This window comes from Miniopterus natalensis, chromosome 5, assembly GCF_054644295.1.
Source record: "Miniopterus natalensis isolate mMinNat1 chromosome 5, mMinNat1.hap1, whole genome shotgun sequence".
Taxonomy (NCBI): Eukaryota; Metazoa; Chordata; class Mammalia; order Chiroptera; family Miniopteridae; genus Miniopterus; species Miniopterus natalensis.
The window spans coordinates 84,655,808-84,673,058 of record NC_142085.1 but is presented as its reverse complement, the minus strand read 5'-3'; the positions used below and the strand labels follow the sequence as shown (position 1 = coordinate 84,673,058).

Here is a 17,251-nt window from a genome sequence, read left to right as displayed (position 1 = left end):
TGGAGAGAAGACAGAGGCCAGGTAGGACAAAGCCTTCCATGTAGGAGATTTTCACATTTTTGTTCTTTATCTCAAAACTCAATGGCCATTGTAGAGATTTAAAAACAGAGATGAATAGTCAAGTGCATGAAGAAGCATCACTCTGGGCAAGAAAGAAAGCTGGGACATCAGCTAGGATGTTCATGGATTGGCCCAAGAAGGAGGTGCTCATGCTTTGGACTGGGTGGCAGCAATGGGTATAGACAGAGTGGACACACTAAAGAGATAGTTAGTAGGTAAAAAGACGCAATATGTACAAGAGAAATATTCCTCAAGATACAACAAAGGCTTAGTATCAATGACCAAAGCAGGGTCTTGACAACAAATCCCAATGCTTAGGGGAAGAATTAAAGATAATTTCTTTCCCTTCTTTCTTTCCTTCATCACCTCCTATGAATTTGGCACTTGTTTTACCATCAGTAAGCTGGCTGAGTGAAGGGATTCAGAACCCCACTGAAATAACAAAGTTGTCTGGGAGTGTGATCTATTAGTTCAAAGTCATTTTGACAACCCTTGCCTAAGCGGCGGCCTTCACTGGGCTTGGCCCTGGGGCATGAAGAAGACTAGGTCTTGGCCTCTACCTTTGACATTCCCATTATCCCACCAGGAGACCTCTCCACAGCATCATGGTATGACTACCACAGACCCCGAGGAGCTAGTTGTGGACTGTGTCTTGTGGGAGACGAGGGGGGAGCCAGGGTGGTACTGTGGTGGTTAAGGGAGCAGGATTTGGAGTCTGAGTTTGAGTTCAGAAATATTCATTTACTAATGTCCTCCTCTAAATTGCCTAAATTGTCTCATCTAAGATATGGGCCCAACAATACATTATTCATAAAGTGGTCCTAACAATCGTATGTCATGATACATAAAAATCATCAATCGCCATGCACATAGTAACTGCTTAAAAATGTAATATATTCAGCTATTGTATTATTACAGGGGAGAAGCTGGTCAGTCATCTGGGTGGAGTCAGGAAAAGTTACACAGAGATAGTTTATATCATATTTAAAGGGCATATGCAGTTTACCTCTAATAGATGATTGCTTAAGGAATAAATGTTTTATACAATTAAACAACTTAGTGAGCATTTATTACATGCTAAACCCTGCTGTGAGCATTCTAAATATATTTTCTCACTTAATTCTTAGCTAGTCTTTAGAAGGAAATACTATTATTACCCCCATTTCACAGATGGGAGTCCTGAGGCCCCAAATATGAGTGACTTGCTCGAGATTACACAATAAATTGCCAAGCTCGGATTTAAATCCAGTCCAGACCAATCCAACGCTTCGCTCGTAGCTTCTACACATTCTAAAAGCTGCTTTTTCATTTTAAAACTGACATTTTTGGGGTGATGCTGGTTAACAAATTATGCAGGCCTCGGGTGCACAGTTCTACAACGCATCACCTGCATATTGCATCGTGGGCTCGCCCCTCAAAGTCAGGGCCCCTCCACCACCATTTACTCCTTTATACATTCCTACCTTCCTCCACTTACTCCCCAGTCACTCGTCTGTAAGTTTCTTTACCCGACGGCGCTGCTGAATCCAAACCAACTCTTCCTTGTTATGTTTTTGCATAATCAATGCATACTAAAAATATATTGCTATAAAGAGTCAAAATATTTATAACATTTTATCTGAACATTTTTATTTTATAAATAAAAACTTAAAAAAATAGGTACAGAGCCCTGGCTGGGTGGCTCACTTGGCTGGAGTGTTGTCTCGCACACGAAGGCTGCAGGTTTGCTTTCCGGTCGGGCACACGCCTAGGTTACACACACCCGACGGGGAATCGAACCTGCCGCCTTTTTGGTGTGCCGAATGGCGCTCTAACCAACTGAGCCACCCAGCCAGGGCTTAGTGTATTTTTTTTAAATAAACAGATTAAATTAAGTAAATTAAATCAAGTAAAAGACATTAATGAAATGTATCAGGTTTTTAAATTGTGGGTTTTCTCTTTGGCATTTTACAAATAAATGTTTTATTCACATTTATGTAATATAAATATGGCATTTTGGATATTAGAAAGGAGTATTCATTCTTCGCAAGTTGGGAGCCACTTGTATAAGAAATAGTTACACGGGCTATGGATCTGTGCTTGTGGTGTCACTAGGAAGGAATTGAAAGGCTTTGTGCTTTGGGGAGAGTTTCAGTGGCTTGTAGATGTTTAACAGGTTTCTTGCTTGTCAAAGTCTGAAAATATGAGATTTGTTTCTTCTGTTTTCATCTGCTTCTCTTGAAACCACAAGTGTGTGTTTTTCAGGTAATCCACTACAAAGTGTAATACATCAAAAGTGGCTCATCTCCATATGAAAGCTGGGACAGAGGCAGAGGAATGAGTTGTAGTTTTGAAATTGTTTAGTAAATATCACCAGAATGATAGTAATGGATCCAGTAGTTCCACATCCTACATTGCGTGTTCATCATGAAGAGGGAAATGTTTTTACTTTTCAAAGATATATATATATTACAATAATGAATGCATAAATAGTATTAGACTTGAAAGAATACTGACAAATGTGCAGATGAAATTCTGGCTTATTTTATAAACTCAGTTTTAAACAGTTAGTTTGTGGAGTTGTGTATTAAAACTCCATTTAATGAATTGCTTTTACTGTGAAATTTGTCAATTGGAATAGAAATGCCTATCACCCCCACCCCCAGGTTAAAGAGATACATGTTTTTACGAACCCTTTAACCCCACATTTATCCGAAATCTCTTTTGTCTTCTAGCTTTTGTTTCTACCAATTTGGAATCATACATGGCTTCAGATGGCAATGGTCTTCTTGTAAGTGCCCTTTGGAACACCCTGGATTTTAAATATTAATCATTAGTTTCACGGATGGGTAAAAAACTAGACAAGCTGATTTAAGTTTGGCTACGTAGTTATTTGTCCCCCACTTCATTAGCCACAGTGGAATTAAATGACCCTTTGTTAGGTTTCACGGTTTTCTTCTGATCACCAAGCATTTAGACTCCTACCTATTTCCTTTTAAAGATCAAGGCACACACCCATGATTTTAATGTACTGTACACAAATTATTTCTGTTTTAAATGGACTATGGTACCAGTGCAACCTCTCATACAACCTCTATGGGAACAGATTCTGTTAATTATTACACTGAAATTGAAGGTTTCTTTTAAAATAATTTTATAGCCATAAATTTGCCTGAATTAGGTAAGTCAACTGAGCAAGTCTATTATTTCTAATAGATGAAAAAACGTAGGCAGGGAAAATCGAGGTGTTGATTAAGCAGCATGACATTTCCAACAGAAGGGGATGGGGGTTGGGATTGTACGTGTGCGTCTTCCCGCAAATCTGATGACCTCATGGTGGATCCATCGGTTAGGGTGTTTGGAGTAGAGCCAAGAGCAGAATCAGAAGTAGGGTGCTGAGAGAAGTTAGTATAGACTTCCTGCCAAATGGGGAACATGGACAATGGTTTCCTGCTGCAGACTAGAAAACAGATGTCAAGGAAGGTTGTGGTACTAGTGCTGGGGAAATTGAATCAGACAGCTCCTGGAAGGAACACCTTACTAAAAAGCAGGGCAGAAGAGAAATGATCTGCTTACTTTAACAATTTTTCATGCCAGAAATAGAGAAGGCAAGGAGAACACTTTAATTCTGATGCTAATTTTAAATGGGGAAAAACTGCTTGCTAGTGATACAGAATGGTGGAAACTTTGGGAGACAGGACTGCCAAAAGCTAAAAATGAAAACATGAATTATAGTCAGTCCTGTACCCCAGGAAATGAACCACCTGAAACCTGCGGAAATGGGTGGGTGTTGTTTGATAACAGAAATGGGATAATCACAGTAAAGACAGAGAACACCAACTGAGAATAAATGTGGCTGAAATTAGATATAAAAATATGTATACGGGAGGTTGAAGGAGGCCCCTATGGTCAAGGGCAAGAGCAGACAGATACCACCGATCTGTAAAGATGGAGTCAGGAAGACTAAAGTTCAGAGCATCCAAAGTGGATCCGATTTTTGAAAGAAGAAACGCATGTGATTATAAGCACACGGTGTGTGCTCTGCGGCAACGAAGAAGGCGGGTGAGGACTGGTGGAGCCTTGAGAAAGGCAGTGCAGAGCCTCCCTCTTACGTTGCTTCTCCTTTCCCACTGAAAGAATGCTTCAGAAGAAACAGAAATTATGAAAATAAGAGAACTCCTAAGCACTTCAAATTAATAAATCCCGTCACTCAATCATCCATCCATCCACTGAGACATTCTTTTAATGTTCACCGATGGCCTCTCCCGACTCTATCAGGCATCCGCCACTGACTAGGTAGGACCTGGAGATTTAATTGTGACTTAAGACAAGTTGAATTCTCCACATCTTATGAAAAAGCATAATGCTGGGTATTGGAACAAAGACTGAAGATCTGACTACCTACGGATTAACGTATCACCCATATAATTCTGTCTAGAGCCCTTACCACTGAAATGTGTCACCTGCTTCCCCTGGACCCCGGGCACAGGTGGGTTCTGTTTTTGTGGGAGGGAGCTCCGGCTGTGTGTGGGTCGCTCTCATTTCACGAGCCAGCCTCCACGCCCAGATGCAGCCGGCTCAGCTCTCGCTGCGCGTGTATTTGCCTGTTATCTCTGTCCCCGGCCCATGCGCCTGGGTGGGCCTGCTTAGCGTCCCTCTTAAGCAGTTCCTCCAGCTGCTTTTCAGTGCTTACCCTGCTTTATCCGCCCATTCAGAAGATTAGTTCAATTTTCTGCTGTCGTTTGCTGCCTAAATAAAACGTAGCACAGGAGGCCTGCTTTCTGCCAGGCAGCTCCGGCGGGCTCGACGCGCCTGGCCCAGGCGCACCCAGACACGCGTCGCGCCCTCCACGCCGCGTTTATCGGGCTTGGCGCTGGGGCACCGAGACGAGGCGCTCAGCCCCTGGTGGCGGGAGGGCGATGCTTTTAGGGCACGTTCGTTGATTCTGACCCGACGGTCACCACTGAGGCTGGCGCGGCAAACGCAGCGACTGAAACGCTGGGGAGCCTGGGGGCCTGGCAGTGGACAGGCCACCCCGTCAGGCTGAGGTGCCTGCTCTCCGAGGAGTACTCCTTTCTCTCCTCTGAAGGGAAATGGCAGAATTTTCAAAGCTAAAGCTTCACGTAGAATCAAAGGGGTTAACTGGCCAAGGTGTGTTGGCTTTCCCTCCCGAATCCTTCTCAGCCTGACAGACACAGCGCGCGTCCTTACTCTGCCCGCGGGGCCCTCTGTCCCTGCACCTGCCCTCCCTGCAGCCCAGAGGGAAGGTTCCTAAGCGCAGACCCGATAAGGCCGCTCTCCTGCAGGCGCCCCCGGCGGCTTCCCACTGGCTTTCGGGTAAACTCGACACTTTCAAACACAGCTTACGTGGCCCTGCGCGAAGCGACTTCGCTACTCTGAGCACGGCTGTCGCCCCCACTCTGCGGCTGATGTCTCCCGGGTCGCGCCCGCTTGCCGTCTCAGATCCTCTGCGTTCAGGTCTTTCTCTCTCAGGTCGTGTTTTTATCAACTCCTGGGGTGCCCTTCCTGGCTCCCCGGGGCTGGGCAGACGCCATAGCGAGCTACAGGACAGCGCTCACACGCAGGCCTCGTTTTCCCTCTTTCATCCTGTGCCCTCCGTGTGGGACTGGGAGCTTGCCTTTGAATCTCTAATCCTTGACACTGAGTAATTTTTCAGGCACTGGTGGTTGAATAAACAAACGCCATAATCTACCAAGTTGTGGCCTGAAGAAAAGAATTAAACTGTAATCACCTTTAGAATCTGGTCATAGCTTGTTGGGAAATCTTCAACGTGATTAGATTCGGTGCAGTCCCTAAACGTCTCTAAGAATCCATTTCTGTCGCCCTTGATATTTATAAGGCTTTCTGTACATCACACTGTGGTAACAACGAAGTATGATACACGAGTTTTCTTCTGTGATTAGTTTCTCACATTAGTAAACAAAGAGACGAACAAATAAAGAGAGATAAACAACTGCTAGCATATATGAATCTTCAGAGCTTGATTAAGAAAGTTCTCTGGTCTCAGACTTTCGCAACATTGTTTTAGCTAAGAAAGAAAAAATAGCCTTAATTAAAGATGACAAGGCTCAGAGGGAGTGTGACATGTTATCTCTTTTACTGCTATACATAATTCTTTTACCTTAAGCTTCTGAGATTTCTTATCTTTCACGATGGCTCTTGTGGGGGAGAAATGTCAGAATTATCTTAGATCAAAACTTTATGACAGTGTTTGCTCAAGACTTCTTTTCCATAAAATCCCTTCATTAAATAGCGCCTGAAAAGAAAATGTCAAGTGAAAACGTTTTCCTGAAACAAAGTCTCTGCAGGTGAATCATGGTGACTTTGCTGGGGTTTCATGCTGAGGAGGGCCCGTTCTCGGACTGAGGATGGACAGGGACTTCTAGCCCTGTGGCTGGGTTACCTGCTGCTGCTTGGACTGCCATCTTTGGGATGATCAGTCCAACAGCAAACTTGTACATTTTGTGTTTGCCTCACAAGCAAGTTCTGCCCTCATGACTCACAGGACACGTATTGGCCGCTCTTTACGTGTCCTCTGGGCAGTGACCGTCCCAGCGTGATTCCAGCTCAACGGGAACCTACTCTGCCCCTCATTCCATCTCCACGCCTGCGGTGTGTGTCTCAGGGATGTGGTGATATTCAGAGATGAAGTGAGGAATATGTATTTTCACATTTTTCATCAACTAAAAACAGATGAAATTTTGGCAGCTTGGTTTTCTAGGCTACATCAACATAAGTCTGTGCTGAAAAATACGAGCCAATGCTGCTATGCGTGAGCCTGCCCCTCAGCTCAAGCTCAGGAGGCTGTTTAACATATGTCCTGCCCCAAAAGGACTTCAAGTGGAGAAGAGCATCTCCACTTCAAGTGGAGAAGTGCCTAGGGAGTAAATTATGAGTAGGGGCTTGCTAGCTACCACCGGAAAACTTCTGTCCTTCCTCCCTTCTGCGCCCCATGCATTTCTATTTTGGGGTTCCAGATTCTTAGTAGTTGGAGGATATGGTTAAAACAGGATGTTGGAGAAAGCTACTGTGGTTTTTGAGGAAACAGTATTTTAGATAGAAGTAGAGATTTATTCAGCACAAGTCCATTTCACCTTCAAGGAAATACCAAGGTTTGACTCTCCAGGTGGGTTCAAATTTAGTGTCAGCCAACCCCAGGGACTTTCCTCTACGTATGTGCTGCTTTGGAGGTGAGAAATGTGTTGGACTAACTTTTATGTTGCTTAACTCTGCTGATGTTATTTACTAGTGAAGGCATTTCTCAATAATCAAGCAGAAGATGACTTTTCAGATATTTGGTAAATCTCCACTCATTCAGGGGCTACTGGTAAGGCATTGTAGAAAGTAAAAATTGATGTAAGACACAGTTAAACTCTTGGTAAATATTCAGTGAGTGATCCCCATGTGTCAGACATTGGGCTAGGTGCTAGACTTTGAGGTAATGACAAGTTCAAAATCATCAATTCTATCTTGAAGTCTTGGCCAATCATTGAATCTAAACAGTTACCATCATTACATTACAGAGGTGATACGAGGTTTGATAAACTTTAAGAAGCAGCGTGATTAAATCTGTGAGATAGGAGAAAAGGGTCTATCTGAGGTCATGCATAGACTCTGGGTTGGACCATTGGGTGGATAATGTTACTGCCAGTATGTGCCACACAGATATATAAACAAATAAATGATAATACCCATTTCAGAGACATCAGCAGAGCATTGTGGGATTCAGATATCAGAAGAAGCAGAGTAACAGTGAGTTAAACAATAGGCCTAGGAGTCGGGCTGGCCACCGTCCCAGTCTTGGCTCTGCTACTAGTTATGTATGATCTTAGGGGAAGTTACTTAACCACACCAAGATGAAGTTCCTCCTTTGTGAAAGGGAAGATTAAAATGGTACCTGCCATAAGAAGTTTGGGAGATAATATGAATCAATTATTATGGTTATAATGAATAAATAACACTGAATGAATATAAGGTTATGATAAGAGCTAACTGCCTTCTAAAGTCCAAGAAAGCTTCATGGCAGAGGTGACATCGGACCTGGGTCTAAAAAGATGAGTAAGCATCAACCAGATGCAAAGTAGGGGAAACAGGGGAAATGAATAATATATACAGAAGTATGAAGTTGCTAAAGTGCCTGGCATTTTAGCAGAATATAAAAAAGTTGAAGGTGCCAGGAGAGGAAACAGATGTCTTGGTGGCATATTGAGGCTACTATGGGCAGGGATTGCGATTTCAAGATGGAACCTTATACATGAAATGACTGGCTTCCATTCAGTCACAGTCCTGTGAGTCCACATTGTCACACTCCACTCTGTTGCAAACATAGAGCACCGATAGACAGAAGGAAACAGAACACCAGAAAAGCACAATTAGGGTCAAGCACCTGGTAATCATCTCTGTGAATGAGAAATGAATCAAGTGCCACTGAAGCTATGGGCTTGACGGGCGCCCCTACTGGAGGCGGGAAGTAGTGACCTCCTGGCCTGAGGTAAGGGGGTAAAAAATGCTCCATTAATGTGAGGAGACCTGCTGCTTGATGACAGTGGGTTTAGAGACACAGACTCAAAATCAGGAACCAAACCTAGTCACCAACTAGATCAGGGACTGGATATGCAAGAGTCTCCATGATAGTCTCTAGACATAATTGTAGGACTGATAACACACCAAGGGAAGCAACCTCCAAACTGGGAAAGGGAAGGAGGGAGGGAGGGGAGGAGAGAGACGGGGGGGGGGGGGGGGGGGGGAGAAAGAGAGAGCCCTTCCATTCACAATTCTGCAACTTTAAATTTTAAAACATTTGCAAAATGCTAAGAAAGACAGAATATAGAATAAAAAATTCAAAGATAACTTTATTTTATTTGAAATCAGTTTTTTAAAGCCTGGATGTTAAGATTATTGGCAGGACAATCTTCCATGCAGTGTTCATGTCTGCAATTCCCATTCATTCCCAACCCACTGGAATTGGTCTTCTAGCCCGACTTGACAAAGAAGCTACTTTTGCCAAGATCTCTGCTGAACTTTGCCTTTGCCTTTCTCTTTCATCCTGGCAGCATTGGATGGTTTGGACCCATCTTTCTCTTGAGTCTCTCCCTCATTCCCAGGACAACCCTTTTCTGGATTTTCTGTATTTCGCTGGCTGTTCTGCTAAGTCTCCTTGGAATCACCTCTTTTACTGCTTCTGTGCAACATACTGATCTTCCCTTGGATTCTGACTTCTGTCGTTTGCCACTCTACACATCTGGGTGATCTTATCCAAACTCAAGACTTTTACTCTCTGCATGCCGATGATTCTCAATTTTATATCTTTAGTCCAGATTTTCTCCAAATCCCTAGACCCTTAACTACTGTATGTACTATTTCCACTTGTGTGCTTCATATGTACATCAAACTCAATATGCTTACTACTGAGCAAATATATATATTTAAAACTGTGCTCTCTATAGTGTGGTCATTTATTTACTCGTTTAAGCTAGAAACTCAAGATTTTCCCTGGCACACTGCTCTCGCTCACTGTCCCCGTTGTAACGCCCCCTCCTCACCTTCCTCTCCCTGGGCCCCTCCCTCCTTCGCCCCTCCCCTCCAGCTCCCGCTCTCCTCCCTCTTTCTTCCTCTCAGTCCTTTAATTTCTTCTGTTTCTCTTCTTTGTAGAAAGCGCCGTTGCATCCAGCTTCCCCTTGAACTCTGGACCTTGCTTCTGCGTCCTGCTCCTTTAAATCACGTTGACCACAACAGCAAATACCTTCTCAGGCTCCTGCTCTGGGAGTCTGATTCTCAAAATAAATATTTGTGGTTTGCCACTGAATTTTGTGACTTTGGGCAACACACTAAGACTTCATTTGCTTTATTTTCCTCTTCTGTAAAATGGGACTAAAAATAGCACCTAAGCAACAAATGTGAGAATTCAGCCCCAGAATTTGTGAAAAGGCTCAGGGCAGTGCCTGGCGTGTGGGAAACATTATACGAGTACAAGCTTTATACATATTTCTTTCCTGTTGTTTTCGATTACTATCTATTATTACTGGAATATCTATTATTTATCTCCATTTCACTACTAGAGATTTAAAAAAATATTAATTTATTAAGTAATATTTAAGGTAGGTAGTTTCTGAAAAAATTAAGCAAGTTTTTCATGTAGTTTAATAATCAAAATTTTAATAATTAAAAGCTTTAAAATTTCCTTTAAAAATTGAGTTTAATTTTCTAGAAAGGAGTAAAGATGTATGTGTGTGTGTGTGGGGGGGCAGTTGTTTGTGGAGAAACATCCCTAACAGCTGTATCAACTGGTATTGGCCTGGCTTTAAAATACTTAGGAAATTTTATGGCTTGGTTAAGTATTGGTACCTTGAAATGGACAACATGTGAGGTTTTATCCATGGCAATTGGGTAAATGCTACAAATCAGGGCCCATTCGGCAGCATATCACTGTGTCATTTGGCTAAAGACCAGGATCATCATGAAGTCTGATGCAATGACGAACTATCTTACTGTGGATTTTGATATAGCAAGAGGGGAAATTGTGCCTGCAAGGTTTAACAATTACTATTGAGATTAAAAGTCAATGTAATAATTACACCCTGTGATCTGGGTGTCAGTGCCATCATCCAACATCAAAGGAGGTCCTTTTGTATATTTTGTACTGGTTTCTTTGTATGTTTGTGTTTTTGAGTAATTAGTGACCAAATGATTTTTTTTAGCCATCTTAGAAAGTAAAAGAAAAGTGCTCTATTACAATCAAAAGAAAAAATGTATTTAAAAGTAAAATTTCCCACCAATTTTAGAAGCAAGTGAGGGCAAATTTGTAATTTAGAGTCATTTTTAGTTTTACCAAGGGGAAGAAAACAGTATGAGAAAATATCTTACTAACTAGGCTCTGGATTATTGTTATGAGAAAGAGTTACAATTCCCCTGTTGAAACTGCCTCATAAATGCTCAACCGGTTGCTTGTCTTTTTTTCACTCACCTAGAGAAAAACCACATGTAGGGCCTTTTTGAAACTGACTAGTTCACCAGTTCCACTTCCTGTTGTGAGGAGTGAGATGTGTCTTAAACTCGCCAAAGTTCTTAAGATTGTTTTCATTCTCTGATGTCAACCAATATAGGTTTGAAATTCATACATACCAAGGGAAACTGAACCTCCCTGTAATTTGTTATTTCTGTACCATGCAGTGTGTTTCTGGTGGGGGAAACTGTTTCAACAGTTATGCAGATTGTGAAATGATTTGGTTTAAGAGAAGTGCTATCAGAGGAGAGTTGACTCAGTGACTCAACCCCCCTGCCCCCCTTTTAAAAAGTCTGAATAAAGTCCTTTCTTGATGTTGGGTGATCACCCTGTTTTAGGTATTACCCTTCTGCTTAGTGGTCCCACTTCTTATCCAGCCTAGGCACAAGAATCTGGAGTAGACCAAGGGCTGGTCTTGGGCAAGATTAAGACAAAGGCTACAGTTTGATTTGGGGCTGTCTCTAGAACCAGCCCCAAGGAGTTCATGAGTGGTGGGTGGAGGAGATTCACAGGTTCCCTTCACAGATCCTGCAGCGGTCCTCTCACAACTTTCTTTCTCTGTCTCTCATTCTTTTTAAAGCTGCTTTTATTCCAAGAGCTCTATTTATAATGCGATTTCACCTTGTCCGTCTGGGGCCAGAACCCTCTAGGAATGTCTCTATAAAACCAACTCCCTTTTCTCCCTATTGCCCTGGTTTTAGTTTGTCTTGGGTACTCCCTTGGGGTGAGAAAATTCTGCACCCCAGTTTTCTCAAGTCACTCCCACTATCTAAATTTACTTACTCTCTTCCTTGCCTTTAGTTCTGGCTCTCAGATAAGCTTTGGCTATCCCAATAATCTATATGTTTGGGTTAAAATATTTTGTTAATAGGTACTGTTGGTTTACTGATCTCAGATAACTGCATATAAAACAGGCCCAGGAGCCGTTTGAGGGAATGGTGGGGATTTTAGACCAAGATGCAGGTCAGTGAGGGAGAGATCCTGTAAAGTGGAGCTGAGACTAAGACTATTCTTGCCGGAATTTGGGACAGTTATTGCCTTTGTTAAGTATTTTATTCACAAGGATGATTAATTTCTTTGGGGATAAATTTTTATTCTAACATTTGTAAAATAAAAAGTCAGTTTGGGATTTCCCAGGAAATATAATTTAAGCCTTTTAACTTCATCATTGTTGCTGAAAGAAATACAAATTCTACGTATCCTAAAATTTATTATGAAATTTCTGTTTATTAGATATGAAGTATTTATATCTGTAATCATATAATGTTATAGTACATGTAATCATATAAAGTAATGTTTTTTAGTTTTCAGAATATTTTCACATACTGTCTTGTTAAATATTTTTGAAGCCTTTAGTACTGGAATTATGAGTATCTTGATTTTACAAATGTGGAAGTGAGTTCTGAGTGGTAAGTGAGCTTGTGTCTGGGTAGCACAGCTACTAATTATGACAGCCATGAATTGATTTCAGGCCCCTGGATTGAAAAATCCCATCCTAATTCCACTATATTATAGTATTCCTCCCTTGAATGTATAGTAGAACCATATACAACAGCTATTGGGTCAATAGTTAGATATGTAGAATACTAGCCGGGTGCATCTGGAGTAATGTTATAAAATGTTGTAATAAGATTGCCTACCAACTTTTAGAACTGCTTTTCAATTATGTACAATTTTTTCAAGTTCTCTATTTGTTAGCATAAAAATCTGTCACTTAAGCCTGAGTAAATTCAGCTTAGATATTGTGGAGAAAAAAATGAAACTTCCCTAATCTAAAATGTCTCTCTTCTACACACCCCCACACACGCCAAGAAGGCCATTCAAAAACATTTTGTTCTCTATTTTTACTGATAGTCTGATTTTACACGAATTGTTTAAAATGTATCATGAAAAAATGAGTATTTCAGATGTTTTTTCTTATGTCTGATTTGAATATTTGCAAAGCTATTATAAAATAGAAATCGCTAATTTATCTTTTATAAAACCTGTGAGAAATATTCCCAGATACGTAAGACCGAATAAGCAATTTAATTTGGCTGTAAGCAGAACTTTCCTGATGAGGAGGCTTGATGGCTGCTTAGAGGTCACCCAAACAGACTGGAATTTCTTTTTCTGGGACATTTAATTCCTGTGGTTTAGCTGGAACCCTGTGTGGTAGCCGGACCACGAATTTATTGGTCTGATGTGAACCTGGGGTATTGTGAGGTTGCAATGATTATCTTCCAGGTTTGTTTAAATAATCGTTCTTTAGAAATTGCAGGAAAACAAGCAGGATATATATATTTTCCTTCTCTCACAAAAAAAATAAAAGGGAAATATTTTATTTTTTTAAGAACTTGGCTGAGCAGTGTCCTGTCATAACCGAAGTAGTGAGAAGACTGCCTGTGGGTGGAAACAGGAAACATCAGTGAAAATGTTGTGTTACCTTTTTTTCAGGTTCATCTCTATGTCTATTGATTCTAATTAGCACATTTTGTGCCTCAGCTTCAGCTCCCCTCGGCTGTGCTGGGAGTTTTTTTTAGCTTCATCCTGCTCATAAACACCGCCACCTCCTCCCTCCTTGTCGCTTTACAAATGTTACAACACAATCAGAAATTTCCTCTTTTCTTTTCTTCCTGCGCTTTCAGCAGGTTCCCTTGCGTCAGAAGCCGAGAAAGCAAGCTCCAGGTAATTAGATCTCCTTTGTCTATGTGCCCCCTTCCTGCGCGGGGGAGTGGGCTTTTCTCGGGGCGCCTTCTTGGGGACCAGCTCCGTGCCCGTCTGGCCGCTGCTGTCGGGGTGGACGGCAGGTTCATTCTTGGCTCTTTCCGGCTGGGTCGCGGGAGCTGCTCGCCCGGGCGAATCCCCGTGCCGTGTCCCTGGCGCTGAGCAAGCCTGGCACTGCCGGGGAAGTGGCTGGGTTTCTGGTGGCATTAACCCTTCCCCGTCTCGCATAACCAGCGCTGTCACTGCTGCCGGGAGCTGTCGGTGGGGCGATGCGCCCGGCAGCCTCAGGACTTTAATTTTTCCACTTAATTCTTGGGTGACAGTCTTAGACTAACACTTGCATGTTGGTCTCACTGTTTCTTTGGTCATGTCTTGTACCCTCTAAGCACCAAATGACTGTTTAAAAATAAAATATATATATATATTTTTGCATTCACTTTGCATAAATCTTGGTTGCAAAATAAAAGCAACTCCTGGGGGTAAAAATGAAAAGCTACCCTTCACCCTGTCACATGCACCGGGGCGACGCGTGACCACCTTCTCCCGTCGTTGTCGCAGGCTTTTTCGCCATGAGCCGGAGGAGGATCTCCTGTAAGGACCTGGGGCACGCCGACTGCCAGGGGTGGCTTTACAAGAAGAAGGAAAAGGGGACCTTCCTAAGCACCAAATGGAAAAAGTTCTGGGTGGTGCTGAAGGCGTCGGCGCTATACTGGTACAGCAATCAAATGGTGAGTCGGCGCCCTCCCTCCGTCCCCGCCTCTCCAACCAGCGGTGCCTTCAGGGTCCCTGTCGGCCAGACGGTCCCCGTGGGAAGGTTAATTTTTATTTCTGGGCCTTGGAACAGAGCAAATAAGCAAGTTCTAGAAACTGTTTCTAGTCCAGAACATCCATAGGTCGTTCTACCGCATTTCATGGGAGAGAAAGCCGTCCTGCTTGACTGACTGATCTTTGGTTGGAGAAGGGTGTCCAAGTGCTCTGTCTCTACTAAGGGAGGCTTTTGGTGTCTATTGATGTCACTATTCCACGAGAGATTCTCATCATTTCAGGATTTCTGTGGACAGCACTGGGTATGGGAAATTGACATTGTTATGGTCTCTGCAGAAAAGGAGACTCAGCTTTCAGACCTGTTAGGGGTGTCAGTTGACTCAGTCCACAGAAGCTCTTTCCATTTCTCCCATAGCTGTCTCTGGGTCCTTGGCATGTGCAGTGATGGCCTTAAACTACTGATGCTTGGATAACACTTGATAAGAGAGTTGTCTAATCATTTAGAGGCAGTGCACTTTTGTGGTCTGCCTCACAGGCTAGTTTTCTGTTGGGCAGGGTTAGGGATAAAGTTACTGTTAGAAGGTGTGCTGATCTTTCCTGGTTTGAAACATTTTGAAAAGCATGGTGTTGTTGAAGATTGAACCAGTAGAGACTTTTCACACAGGAACTCTCTCCACAAACCTCCGAGTGGCCAGCTGCTGATCTCAGCAGAGCTTGAGGTTGTTTTGGGGGTAACGTGAAGATCAGCAATGGGTGTCTTTTGATCAGTTAAGGGAGTTACTCATAAGCCAGGAAAATTCTTTTCATATGACACCATTCTTTTAAAGTAACTTGTGTGTGCCCATAGCTTGGGCCACAGAGTATTAGAGCATGTAACTTTATAAATGAAACATAAGTGCTGTGTATAGTTTGTGGGCAAAATTTTTGGTTGATAAATTGACATTCCCTGGGCACTAGTACACTGGCACCTGCTCTGTAAAGATTTGGTTAAACTGGACCCAAATCCAATTCTAGGGACCTGGAATCCTCTCTCTCCTATGCTTCTCTCTGCACCCCCTCCCCTCCCCTGGCCCCAAGCTTATTGCTTTGGTTTCACTCTATGCAAAACATGCTATCAAATTCTTCGTAAAGTTCTATAGAAATATCTTTCCTCAAGCCTTTTGTGAGTTTTAACAACTTGATTAAATATTTGGGAGATTCAGAGGAAAGAATCACCTGGAAGACCGTGCAGTCTCCCACGGTCTCTCCTTTTCTCTCTCTCCTGCCCTCCTGGATACTCGTGTCACCTTGACTAGCATGGAAGGCTTTAGGCAAATCGAGGCAACCTGGAGCTGGGGTCTCACCTTCTATCCTAAGGCACTTTTCCTACCCAAATACATTCCTTCTTAAGAATTAAGGTTAATATAAATGTCAACCTCTTAGGTTCTTGCTTTTGGTTATCTGTGGGGAGTGAGAGTCTGCATCTTTTACAGAATGAGAGGGTTTACTGATTTAACTTTTGATAGCTCCCCAGGGATTTCCAGAGGGTGTTGGAAGGATTGGGTGCTGATGGAGGATGGCGTGTCTGTGGGAAATAACAAAGCTCAGGGAGAAACACGACATTCATTCTCTCATTCGATCCAGTTATGCAGCAGCTATGTTCTGGGTGCTGCGCTTGACTTGATGGAGTTGAAAGGAAGCCCCCTCTGAGCAGCACATAGTTACAGATCTGGTTATTTGGCTTCATCAGCTCATTTGGCTTAAGCTTCTCTTGGAGGAGCAATGAATTACTATTTTGGGCGTCAGGAATCTGATGCTTCCACAGGGAGCAGCAGCGTTGACCGAGGCCAGGTTAGGGAGAAGAAAAGGGGACAGCATCAGCCGCCCCCAGGCACGCCTGTCCTCACCGGCACATGCACACGGCAATATTCAGGGGCAGATCCTGCACTTGAGCAGAGCTAGATCAGTAACATTGAACGGAGAAGAAACGTGCTGTTACCTGGCCATGGAATTACCCAGTTAAACTGGTGGTAGGTAGTCAGGACCCTTCCAACTCCTTAATTCTGTGACTGTGCCAGAGAGGAATAGCCTCAGCCCAGGACCGCTGCCATCTGCCAACCTGCCTGCACGCAGGGGCCAGGATAAATGACATGATTAGATCCCCTTGTTTTCTGCCTTCAGTAGGGTCCTGAGAGAACATCTCTAGCGATGAGATTGAGGGTAATTTTCATGAGAAAGCACAAGTGACCTCCCGGGACCCCTTTGGCTCTCTCTGCTGCCTCCTAACCGCGCCCGGGGAGACCAGCTCTTCCTCTCTTCTCTTAGCATGTTTGGTGGTTATGGCTGGCAGTCAGCGTGACTCATGGCATACCTCCTTTTTCGAGATGCCTCGCTGCTTTGAACAGCACTACCCGGATTTCCTTGAGAAAAGTCAAGTCCAGACTCTAATCCGCCTTCTTTCACACCTCATTTTACGTGCTTAGAATGTGGTACAGCACACGAGAGTGGGTGCCAAGTCTTACAAGAGCAGATTCAAGTTTATCAGCCATAAAAATGCGTGCTGTTTAAAATCGTTACCCCTGGGATAAAGTGTAAATTCATTTCCAGGCTTGTGAGAGTCTCCCGACCGGAGTCTCTTACTTCCCCACCCTCCCTGGCTTCCACTAGAGGACTTCTTTTCAGTGCTGGTTAACATCACAGATGCTGGCTCTCTCTTTAAGCCTTTGCATATGTTGTCTC

General features: G+C 43.1%; 1 protein-coding gene across 1 annotated transcript in view; it reads left to right on the top strand.

Moving 5' to 3' along the window:
* Positions 1 to 12,019: 12,019 nt before the first annotated feature.
* Positions 12,020 to 17,251, top strand: part of IPCEF1 (interaction protein for cytohesin exchange factors 1) — a 55,303-nt gene continuing 50,071 nt past the window's right edge. Inside the window, exons 1-3 of the mRNA XM_087817784.1 lie at positions 12,020 to 12,025; positions 13,690 to 13,729; positions 14,327 to 14,496. Of these exons, the coding sequence (XP_087673910.1) occupies positions 12,020 to 12,025; positions 13,690 to 13,729; positions 14,327 to 14,496 (216 nt within the window). The remainder of the gene's footprint in view (positions 12,026 to 13,689; positions 13,730 to 14,326; positions 14,497 to 17,251) is intronic.